The 12,839-nt window shown below is 40.6% G+C and overlaps 1 protein-coding gene across 2 annotated transcripts in view; it reads left to right on the top strand.

The window, feature by feature from the left end:
- The first annotated feature begins 12,165 nt into the window (after positions 1–12,165).
- Positions 12,166–12,839, top strand: part of LOC139580536 (globoside alpha-1,3-N-acetylgalactosaminyltransferase 1-like) — a 34,035-nt gene continuing 33,361 nt past the window's right edge. Inside the window, exon 1 of one of the 2 annotated variants that reach the window (XM_071409316.1) lies at positions 12,166–12,463. In XM_071409316.1, coding sequence (XP_071265417.1) covers positions 12,405–12,463 — 59 coding nt within the window. In that variant the 5' untranslated portion in view covers positions 12,166–12,404. The remainder of the gene's footprint in view (positions 12,464–12,839) is intronic. The other variant, XM_071409325.1, reaches the window with a different exon arrangement.

The following is a 12,839-nucleotide window of genomic DNA, read 5'->3' as shown; positions in this document are numbered from 1 at the left end:
CCCCCTCCTGTAATCAGAATAACACCCCGTGTAACCATGCAATTGAACTAGACTAACACAGAAATTGTAGACACTCATGATCTCCTGAGTATCACCTCTATTGAAAGGGTTGGACGTTGGACCCTTAACCTTTCCGCCTCTGGGATACAGCCTCTTGGTAACCTCTCCTATACCACACACAAAAAAACACCATACCTCAATAAAACAACTGAATATATGAATGAATCAAGCTCCAATAATCTATTTTTAAACTAGAATAAATAACTTGTGATCTCACAGTATATATGCTACAGTCTGTGTTCAGAGTCATATTTCTAAATATGTCTGTGTCTATATAGTCAATTTGTAACAGGATAAAGAAATTATCCTACCTCGGCAAGATCATTGAGGGTCTGGCGAGTTTGAGAAAGATAATATATTTGCACTTTTCGGTCACTGCATTTAGCATACACAACCGGGTAAAAAACAATTATACACAGAAGATGTATCACAAAGGACATATTAAGAGTTGCCATGTGTCCTGTCAAGTTGATAAATCCCTGAACACTACTTCTTAACGTTGGGCTACGTGCCCTAACTATATAGTCTCTCTCATTGAAATATCATGGATGAGGTCATATGTCATTTCCTAAGGCTATAAAAAAGGAAATTCCAAACAGGGAAACTGAAAGAGCATTGAAAATTCCATCTCTTCACCTTGCAAAGCTGCTGACGAAATGTTTCGTTCTTGTCTTCTGTATGCAGGTGTGCGCAAGAATGTTGCTCAAAGCAAGGGCTATGCAAATACTTATTTGTACCAATACGTCATCAAAACAGAGAATAATATAATGGCAGGTACACAGTGCTCTTCACGCAATGCATTTTAAATACAGTAGCCTATACATTATTTGTAGTTCAATTTTACCTTTATTAAGTAGGCATGATAGCCTACAGTATAAGCATTTAAAGGCATACTGTTTATATCCCCTCTCTCAGGGGATGGAACGTGTAACTAATTGCACAGCTACTCTGTTACAGAAAGAAGAACATGATGATAATAGTTGGACTCCACACAGCTGCTCCACTGCAGTTATCTTAATGTACTACATGTAGCATCCATGGCATTTCATTATTTCGTTGTAAAACAAATTGACATTGGAATATAAAAAGGTAGTTCAAACGATTTCTTGTGGACCTTATTTTTTATTTACAGCTAGATACAAAGCAATTAGTAACGAAGCAAGTTGGGAGAAGTAGGTTAAGTTTAGGAAAAGGGTTTTGGGTGGCATAAATTGCTAATAACAGATAGTAGCAACCTTTGTCGCGGGGGATGATGCCATCGGTGAATACAAAACCGTAAATCGCTTTCACTTTCGATAACAGCAGGTTTTACATACCCCTGCATTTCGTCATCTATCCCAGTAGGTAGAACGTTACACGTCACCTTTTAAGATGGTTAGCTCAATTGTCCTGCATTCTATTTGTAGCCATCTTCTCACATGGTTTTGAACATAACCTTTATATATTTTTATGAATATATCACATGATTGATTTGTTTATGTAATTATTTGTTTATTTATTTAAATGAACTGTACAATGCAATTCAGCGCTTAGCTGCCAACCATGACAATAAACTAAACCTTACTATAAATACGATTCATACCTACTGGATATTTTATTGGCTATAGGCCCCAAAATTAAAAACAGTCTAAAACTGCATTATAATCTACAATACTCACTATCTCCTAAGAAATTCGCCTGTCATATTTAAGTAAGAGTGTAATCTGATTGAGACAACCCCATATAAAACACAGTTGACATTTTCTGATCTGCTTGAAGTGATGTCAACAGGCCAGCAGGGGACATTCTTCCCCCTTAGGTGCTGTTGTGAGGACAACATTTTTTAGAGAGGATGGATGCTTAAAATTCATGTATGGGGACATATACTGTAGCAGTTAGTGCTAGACAAGAGAAGATATGGATGCTTATAATTCTTAATTTACTGAATGAATCACTTGAATGCCATTCTCAACTGTGTGCTTTAAAATATAAGTTGAATACATTTGGAGATGAAATCAAAGCAAATAAAATCAAATTAAATTGAATTTGTCACATACACAGTTTACAGGATGTATAAAAAGTGGAGTGAATCCTTACCACCGCTACACCTGGCTGTCAAAGGAGCGTTGTCCGGCAGCGAATCAGTGCTTTCAACTGACAATTGAGATGTACACATATGACATAAGGGGATAAGAAGCAGATAAGAGGCAATCTGTACTTTCGATTAAGACATTAATGAGCAAGCTAGGACAGACATAGTCAATATAACTATTTGTTTAGCACTTTTGAAATGTACAGCGACAGAATTCAGAACATGGGCCATTCTTACAGTGTTCTCCCTGTACACCAAGTCAGAAACGTAGGATAAATATTTCAATATTCAATGTTTGCATTTCTCCGAAAAAGGTTATAGGCTTCAAGTGCACCGCCAAGTCAGAACAGTAGGCGAAATTAAGAAGGGTAAATAGACCAGATTATTAGGGTGAGGCACATGGGCTACTAACAGCTTACTACACAACATGCACTTAGTATTACTTTCTTAGCTACAATATACATATCTCCCTGGCATATTACATGATTTATGCAGCAGCATACAATACATTTTTGGGCTCACCTTGTTGTGCTGTGCTCACTTGAACAGGAAGGTGGCACAGCGGTCTTTCGTGGGTAAATTCTGTCATCAAACTTTGTCATCAAAGTTTCCCATTTCTCCTTCACCCAAATCTACATAGTTGATGTTCTGAAAGAGCTGCAAAATCTGGACCACTACAAATGAGCAGGGCTAGAAAATCTGGACCCTCTCTTTCTAAAAATATCAGCCGAATTTGGTGCAACCTCTATTACTAGCCTGTTCAACCTCTCTTTCGTATCGTCTGAGATCCCCAAAGATTGGAAAGCTGCCGCAGTCATCCCCTCTTCAAAGGGGGAGACACTCTAGACCCAAACTGCTACAGACCTATATCTATCCTACCCTGCCTTTCTAAGGTCTTCGAAAGCCAAGTTAACAAACAGATTACCGACCATTTCGAATCCCACCGTACCTTCTCCGCTATGCAATCTGGTTTCCGAGCTGGTCATGGGTGCACCTCAGCCACGCTCAAGCTCCTAAACGATATCATAACCGCCATCGATAAGAGATAATACTGTGCAGCTGTATTCCTCGACCTGGCCAAGGCTTTCGACTCTGTCAATCACCACATTCTTATCGGCAGACTCAACAGCCTTGGTTTCTCAAACTACTGCCTCGCCTGGTTCACCAACTACACCAACTTCTCAGATAGAGTTCAGTGTGTCAAATCGGAGGGCCTGTTGTCTGGACTTCTGGCAGTCTCAATGGGGGTGCCACAGGGTTCAATTCTCGGGCCGACTATTTTCTCTGTATACATCAATGATGTCGCTCTTGCTGCTGGTGATCCTCTGATCCACCTCTACGCAGATGACACCATTCTGTATACTTCTGGCCCTTCTTTGGACACTGTGTTAACTAACCTCCAGACGAGCTTCAATGCCATACAATTCTCCTTCCGTGGCCTCCAACTGCTCTTAAATGCAAGTAAAACTAAATGCATGCTCTTCAACCGATCGCTGCCCGCACTTGCCCGCCCGTCCAGTATCACTACTTTGGACGGTTCTGACTTAGAATATGTGGACAACTACAAATACCTAGGTGTCTGGTTAGAATGTAAACTCTCCTTCCAGACTCATGTTAAGCATCTCCAATCCAAAATGAAATCTCGAATCGGCTTCCTATTTCGCAACAAAGCATCCTTCACTCATGCTGCCAAACATACCCTCATAAAACTGACTATCCTGCCGATCCTTGACTTCGGCGATGTCATTTACAAAATAGCATCCAACACTACTCAGCAAATTGGATGCAGTCTATCACAGTGCCATCCATTTTGTCACCAAAGCCCCATATACTACCCACCACTGTGACCTTAATGCTCTCGTTGGCTGGCCCTCACTTCATATTTGTCGCCAAACCCACTGGCTCCAGGACATCTATAAGTCTTTGCTAGTTTAAGCCCCGCTTTATCTCAGCTCACTGGTCACCATAGCAGCGCGTAGCACGCGCTCCAGCAGGTATATTTCACTGGTCACCCCCAAAGCCAATTCCTCCTTTGGCCGCCTTTCCTTCCAGTTCTCTCCTGCCAATGACAGGAACGAATTGCAAAAATCACTGAAGCTGGAGACCCATATCTCCCTCACTAACTTTAAGCACCAGCTGTCAGAGCAGCTCACAGATCACTGCACCTGTACATAGCCCATCTGTAAATAGCCCATCAAACTACCTTATCCCCAAACTGTTATTTATTTATTTATTGCTCCTTTGCACCCCAGTATCTCTACTTGCACATTAATCTTCTGCACATCTATCACTCCAGTGTTTAATTGCTAAATTGTAATTATTTCGCCACTATGGCCTACTATTGCCTACCTCCCTTTATCTTACCTCATTTGCACACACTGTATATAGACTTTTTCTCTATTGTATTATTGACTGTATGTTTGTTTATTCCATGTGTAACTCTGTGTTGTTGTTTGTGTCGCACTGCTTTGCTTTATCTTGGCCAGGTCGCAGTTGTAAATGAGAACTTGTTCTCAACTAGCCTACCTGGTTAAATAATTGTGAAATAAAAAAATAAAGGTCTGGAATTCTCTCGATTTATGGTGCTTTCAAGACAACCGTGAACTCGAGAAAAAAAATGGTTGAATCGTGATGACGTCAGTGATCCTCAGGGCGTAGCTCTAGAAAGAGTCATGCGTTCCAAATGTAGTATTCCGAGTTGGACGAATGTTCAAAACGTATTTTCCCAGTCGTAGCCGAGTTCCCAGTTGTCTTGAACTCTCTAACGTCAGATTTTGCAGTTCCGAGTTAACAGTTTTTTTGAGCACGGCACAAATCATGCTTCATTAACAGCATGGCCAATGTTGAATATTTTTGAAATTTCAACTAGGAAAAGAGACCCTTAATCTTAGACTTGGGATCACACAGCCACTCCACTGAATAGCAGGCTAATGATTGCTTTGCAATGCTTGCAGTTAGCCACTGATTTCTTCCAAACTACTCATTGTTGAATTTGCGATTTCTAACTTGCTGTTTAATGTTTATGTCCAATGGCCGATGAGCACCTATACTTTTTATCTATTATTTCTCTTCATTATTTCTCTTCATATGACAAGGATTAAATAGGATTTGCCAGTAGATTGCCAACTTGATTCATGATGATGACTGCTGGCTAAGATTTTGAATGTATGATGTTGACATCATCAGTCCCATCAAAGCTACTGTAGATATAATGTGTTTTGATATAATTTTATTCGTGGCCAATGACCTTGAGCCTTCTTGGATGGGAACTTCTAATGTAACTCCATGGCAGCACCCAAGGGGCTTGAAATTTCAAGCTCTACCCGTAGACTTGGTGGTGACGTAGTCTCCCCATGAGTGACAGAACACTGAGCCAATCACAGCGCAACGCTACGTAATTTCTGCTGGCTTGCTCCACTACCACAGAAAGCACTGAGCTAGGCGGAAACACCTGCATTTTGGAGTTGCCTAGCTCAAGAAAACAAAAAAGAGACCTTGTTTGTATGCGGCTTTATTAAGTCAATGATAAATATGTTGTTTTTTACATTGTTTGCAAACTGATATGGGACACATATTAATGCCAAATAACATGCATAACAGGAAAGCCTAATTTCTGCTAAAAGTAGGGTCTCATCACTGGTGGGGCTCTGCCCTGAAAGACGGCTCGCCACCGCTACTGTATATAAAAGTTATGTTCCAAACCATGTGAGAAGATGGCTACAAAACAGAATTCACGACAATTGAGCAAACCATCTAAATATGTGACGTGTTGCGTTCTACCTACGGGGATAGATGACGAAATGCAGTGGTATGGAAAAACGTCTGTCAATTGGCAGCTTCAGTAAATAGTCCGTGCAAAACACCAGTCTCAACGTCAACCGTGAAGGGGTGACTCCGGGATGCTGGCCTTCTAGGCAGAAACATAAACACATTTTTTATGATATAGCCATAATATTTTGACTTTGTGGCTGTGGATACTAATGAAAACCCCAAAAGTCTTACACTTTTGAAAACTACTGGCTTTACATAACACTGCATTTCGTCAGCAGGTAGAATGTTACACGTCACCGTTTTGCACGCTAACCAAACCGGTTCCGCGCATGCATCCGCGTGCTCATGATGATTTTGTCTATCCCCACCAGACGCGTTCATGACAAACAGGTTAAAATACCAAAAGCAACTCTGAATCAACTATAATGAACAAAAATATAAATGCAACATGCAACAATTTCAAAGAGGTTACAGTGCCTTCAGAAAGTATTCAGACCCCTTGAATTTTCCACATTTTGTTAGGTTACAGCCTTATTCTAAAATTGATGAAATATTTTTTTTCCCCTCATCAATGCCCCATTTGGACAAAGCAAAATCAGGTTTTTAGAAATGTTCGCTAATTCATTTATATAATTTATATATAAATATTATTTATATAATGAGAACCACTACTTTTACAAACAGATGGAAATTGTGTGATTTTTATGAAAATATTTGCTCCTGGATGTACAGTTGAAGTCGGAAGTTTACATACACTTAGGTTGGAGTCATTAAAACTTGTTTTTCAAGCACTCCACAAATTTCTTGATAACAAACTATAGTTTTGGCAAGTCGGTTAGAACATCTACTTTGTGCATGACACGAGTCATTTTTCCAACAATTGTTTACAGACAGATTATTTCACTTATAATTCACTGTATCACAATTCCAGTGGGTCAGACGTTTACATACACTAAGTTGACTGTGCCTTTAAACAGGATTTTTGCAGTGATGAGGAAAACAGAGTGACAATTTTTCCTGATGTTTTGCATTCACCCTGTGGTCTCTATTGCTGAGTTACAAACCATCTCTTCTATCTTATGGCACAGGCCATGCTGGCCTGCAGGGTGATTAAATAGATCAACCAGGTAGTTTGGGACACTTCTACACCACATACTGAGTCGTATTGAATAAAGAGAATGGCTCTCCGAAGCCTCATGCTGATTCAAAAATTTAAACCAGTACACCGCATTTTTGTTATATTAGCACATTTTTTTTACTGCACACAATGTAAAAATGTCTGCACATTTGTGAATCCTTGCATTGGGTAACACTATTTAGATAGCCCATCTGTATATGCTCTACAGACTATCTTGCATTATTCAAGTGTGCAACATTATGTGCGATATGGTTTGGTTGAAAAGCTCCTGTATACTTTGAATATCTTGCTTACTTTTATATACTACTATATACACTATTGTATTAATGGTATGTTGTTATCTGCTCACACATGCAGAGGGAATGTGGCTTTGGCCACATTGACACCCTATGCAATACAAAAAGATATGCAAACATATGCAGGCCTTAACTTTTTTTACTTGACACAAATACGCAGGAATGCCATTTTTCGAAGCTAATTGTGTCCTTGCATTTGTCCCAAAGCCACTCTTGCGTTGCCTTGGCTGTGTGCTTAGGACCGTTGTCCTGTTGGAAGGTGAACCTTTGCCCCCAGTCTGAAGTCCTGAGCGCTCTGGAGCAGGTTTTCATCAAAGATCTCTCTGTACTTTGCTCCGTATATCTTTCCCTCGATCCTGACTAGTCTCCTAGTCCCTTCTGCTGAAAAACATCCCAACAACATGATGCTGCCACCACCATGCTTCACTGTAAGGGCTTGGTATTTGCTCTAATATGCACCGTCTGTCACAGTTTCTGTGTTATTTGCTTGTTGTTTCCTTAGGTTACCGCTGGAGGGCACCCTTATCCTGTTTTCTAGTTTCCAGGTTACCCTGATTATTACCTTTTGGATTCACCTGTGTTAAATTACCTTCTCTGTTCACCTGGTTGCCTTGTTATTTAGGTTCCTCAGTTGGCCTGTATCTTTGCTTAGGTTTCATGTTTTATTGGTGTGCTCTTGTGTGGTTGCCTTGTTTCTGTTAAGACTAAGTAAAAGTTCTGGATTTACCCATACCTCTGCTTGCTGTGTTTCTCTGTGCCTGGGTTCGAGTTCGTACTAGCAGTATTGTTACACTGTCAACTGTGTGACCTTAGGGTTAGGTGCCTTTCCAAATCATGTCCAATCAATTGCATTTAATACATGTTGATGATGCTCTTGTCACTCTTTTCAAAGAACTTACGCAATCAAAGATTACGGAAAAACTTGAATAGATCTATCTGGACATCAAAGTCATTATTGTATGTAGTAGGTACAAATGATAACCCCTTATTGAGAACACCAAGGTGGGCTAGTGTCAGGCTCTTACTTGATAAGTTTAAGACAATTGGCTCCTGTTGGACTTGGGGTCCGTCCTGGATCTCAATTGGTAGGTATCGTGGGGTGGCAGTGGATTTCTTCTTCCCCCGATGTCCCTGACATTGTTCCTGGTGTCCCTGCCCTCTGTTGTAGAAACAACGCTCACCATTGGTAGAGGAACCATAGGTTGCGCTGTCTGTCGATCGATGGTCTGACAGAGGGACTCTGCGTATGTCAACGGCTTGTCTCTTCCTGTCTTGTGGTTTATTGTGCTAAGGATCTCTGCCAGAGGTATATGAGTCTGTTATTTTCTTCCAAATCGCGTTTATGCTTGTTAATTTTCCTCTCCAAGTTCGGTCGTAATCTTGGTCAGCGTTACTCTTAATGAGATCATCCAGTTTGATAGGATCATTAAGCTCGTCTCGTAGAGCTTGCTGTGAATTGTCAATGGAGGTTTCGATCAGAATGAGAGTATGCCAACAGTGTGCAAAGCTGTCATCAAAGCAAAGGGTAGCGACATTGAAGAATCTCAAAGGTAAAATATATTTAGATTTGTTTAACACTTTTTTTTAGTATTCTGCTTACATTCAGCTTACATATGTCTAATGGTTAACCCTATATTGATTCTGCTTACTACTTCGAAGAAAACAGTGTAGGCACTGGAAAATTCCCAACAGATCTTATATCGACAGGTGTGTGCCTTTCCAAATCATGTCCAAACAATTACATTTACCACAGTTGGACTCCAATCAAGTTGTAGAAACATCTCAAAGATGATCAATGGAAACAAGATGCATCTGAGCTCAGTTTCGTGTCTCATAGCAAAGGGTTTGAATACTTATGTAAATAAGGTATTTCAGTATTTTATTTGTAATACATTTGCTAAAATTGATAAAAACCTGTTTTTGCTTTGTCGTTATGGGGTATTGTGTGTAGATTGATGAGGGGGAAAAGTCAAGGGGTCTGAATACTTTCCGAAGGCACTGTAATTAATATTAGGATTTTTCTTAACATAAACCAATGTAATTCAATGTCCCCAAGTTAGCGTACTCTACATTTCATGCCCAAATAATCTCAAATGAACTTCTAATCAAGTCGTCGAATTTTGAGTCTGTTTTCAACTTTAAAAGAATCCTCAATACACCTTACAAGAAATTAGCTTTAAACCAGAATTTTTCTCCTGAGGTGGACCTTCTGACTCATCTGGCTAGGGGTGGACCAATGATTTCAGGACCCTGACTTCGGGACACTGACTTCAGGACACTGACTTGAATGAGGTAAATCATGTTCCACATTTAAATAATACAACGAGCATGGAATTCAAATGAACAAATACCCCCTGTCATTTTACAAGATATAAACCTCAGTAACAGTTGAGCGCATTTCCGCATCTATACCACTAGCCGGCGATGTAGCTGACTCATCAAAGTGGCTATCGGAGGGTCTAATCAGCCCCTACACCCTCCATAATTTCACTCCCTCAGCTTTGGGACACTTGTGCACATGGGCGCAACTCTGGTTCAGAAGTGGGGGGACATAACTTGGCAGGGGGTCTGGGGTCTTCGCATTTTTTGGGACGTCTTGAGCTCATTACCTGAATTTCTACACAATCTAATATGACCCATGGCCCTTATACCCGTGTGTATTTGGAAATACAAAAAGGAAGCAAAAATGCACACAGTCATCAAGCTAGGTAAGAGTGTCACGGCCGATGCTGGAAGAAGACCAAGGTGCAGCGTGGTAAGCGTACATTTCTCTTCTTAAAATGTCACCAACAAAACAACAAACGAAAAACATCCTGACCAGTACGACGCTCGCCACGGTAAGCACGGGGAGTTGGCTCAGGTCTATAACCCGACTCCGACAATCTCCCCGTGTGCCCCCCAATTAATTTTTTTTTTGGGGGGGGCTGCCTCTCGGGCTTCCTTGCCAGCCGTGTTCCCTCGTAACGATGGGCCCCTTTACCAGCTGCCTCCGCCTTCCTGGCTGCTTCCACCTGTTCCCATGGAAGGCGATCCCTTCCGGCCAGGATCTCCTCCCATGTCCAGGATCCTTTGCCGTCCAGGATGTCATCCCATGTCCAGTCCTCCTTTTTACCAAGCTGCTTGGTCCTTTTTAGTTGGGAAGTTCTGTCACGGACGATGCTGGAAGAAGACCAAGGTGCAGCGTGGTGAGCGGAGTTCTTTTTATTTCAAATGTCGCCAACAAAACAACAAATGAAAAACAACCGTGAAGCTTAAGGGCTATAGTGCCACAAACAAAGACAACTTCCCACACTGAAAGGAGGGAAAAGGGATACCTAAGTATGGTTCCCAATCAGAGACAACGATAGACAGCTGTCCCTGATTGAGAACCATACCCAGCCAAAACATAGAAATAAAGAAACATAGAAAACAAAACATAGAATGCCCACCCCAAATCACACCCTGACCAAACCAAATAGAGACATAAAAAAGCTCTCTAAGGTCAGGGCATGACAAAGAGATCGTTATTGAATATGTTTAATTGATTGATAAGACTGAACTAGATCAATGATAATTCAATAATCAATATTGTGTTACAGCTTTAACCAACAGCGTAACAAATGAACAACTCTTACAAACAAAGACTTAACTTTTGATTGTCGTTATTAAGACATCTTCTATATCAAATTTCAGCCCGAGCCGCCAAGCTAGCCCGAGCCGCCTGCACCACTACCAGTCTAGTCAATAACTCAACTCTCTCCCCAACACAACTTCCTTCCCATCTTTTTTCTTCCTTCCCACGTCTCAAAGGTTTGGAAATCAAAAGTTTAATAAAAACACACATAAACCTCCTACTCATTAACACACAGAAACAGTGCATCCTCCATATACTGCAAAGCTCTTTTTACTTGCATACACTGTGGCTGGGTCACCCCATCCTGTCTCTAGGGGTGCACGGCCCTGCAGCGCCCCATCACAACACACCCCACTCAGCTTTAGGAAACGTTCATTATTGGTTTCAGGTCTATTAGGCCAAGGCCAGAGTGACAACCAACAGTACGGCAGACCCACAGGGCCAGGACTGAGCAGTCCAGCAGCTAAGGATTGCCTAAATAGGTATCTCCCCTGACCTGGGCATGTTTTCAATACAGACTCCTTTTGTCATACATTATTCCATATAAGGAATCCAGACCTTATGAAAGTTGCACAGTGTACCCTTAATCTTGTAATACATTTAATTTAGTGATACATAACTTGACATTTCTGCCATCCATTGTGACATTGTGGGAGGATAACCAACCTGCAAATGAATAGAAATGCATTTATTAGCCGCTATAAATGCATTTATTAGCCTCTATAAATGCCAGGTTACACAGTTTCTTCTGATAACGGTCTCCAGTATCAACATTTCCAAGAAAACAAAAACAGGGAGAATCTGTAGACATCGTCTTTGCCAGAATTAAGCCAACCTTCACAAGACCATAACACATACAATTATGTCCCCTTTTGTGTGTTTTACAACTCCAGAAGAATACTGAAGTGCAAGATATTCAGTTTAACTAGCTTATAGTACCTTCTATGGATGGTCTTAAACTGCAGTAATTTATGTCTGAGATTATATGAACAGAAGCAACACAGACAGCAGCTGCCTCTGTTCATCTCTCCCGTGCTGGCCTTTACACGCCTGTCTGCGCACTCTGTGTTGTCCGTGTGTTCCTAAATCCAGCCTCCTGCTAACCCCACCCTGCTTCTGCATATGACAAAGAGGCATGCATGAACGTGTAAATGAAGGGGTGAGGGGAAGGGAGTTATTTGGGAATCACCCAAAGAGAACGAAAAAAGGAAAGAGCCAAAGGAGGAAGCACAGCCACAACATCAACCGCTCCCTCATTATAGGCTACACAAAATGCATACACACACACATTTTGCCTGTCCCACCAGTTTAAACTGATATCAAACATATTTTACTGGGTCCTAAATCCAGACAAGGATTGATTTACATTACTGGTGATCGATTTATCTACTGTCGTACTTGTGACCAGTATTAATAGGATCAACTAAATCCTTTTGTGACAATATTGGAGGAACAATGCGCTTTATTAAGCCATGTGTTCTGCTTTTCATTGCTGGAACATTCTTCCTTCTGGGGTATGTAAACCATTTTGACATTACTTCCAGTTTATTCTTTTTTCTGGTATTAAATGAGGGGCTTTTGTGATAGATTTTCATATTAGTTTCTAAGAGCTCTGAGATGTCATTTTTTAGATATATTTCTTGAATGTGAGTATGTTCTAATCTGTTATGGGTTGGATGGATTTAAGAAATGAGATTTAAGATATAACATACCTCTTGAAAACTAAAATTACATAAATGATTTATCAATATCTGGTGTTGAAATATAATATCAGCATTGCCTAAAATGCATTTCTCTTTTCTTAATTTTTTATTTGTCAATGTATTATAATAGTAGCAGTAACTGTAGCCAATGTATTAGGCCATTTCTTCACCCTATACAACAATAATA

This window comes from Salvelinus alpinus, chromosome 1 (assembly GCF_045679555.1).
Source record: "Salvelinus alpinus chromosome 1, SLU_Salpinus.1, whole genome shotgun sequence".
Classification (NCBI taxonomy): domain Eukaryota; kingdom Metazoa; phylum Chordata; class Actinopteri; order Salmoniformes; family Salmonidae; genus Salvelinus; species Salvelinus alpinus.
This window is presented reverse-complemented; position numbering and strand designations above follow the sequence as displayed.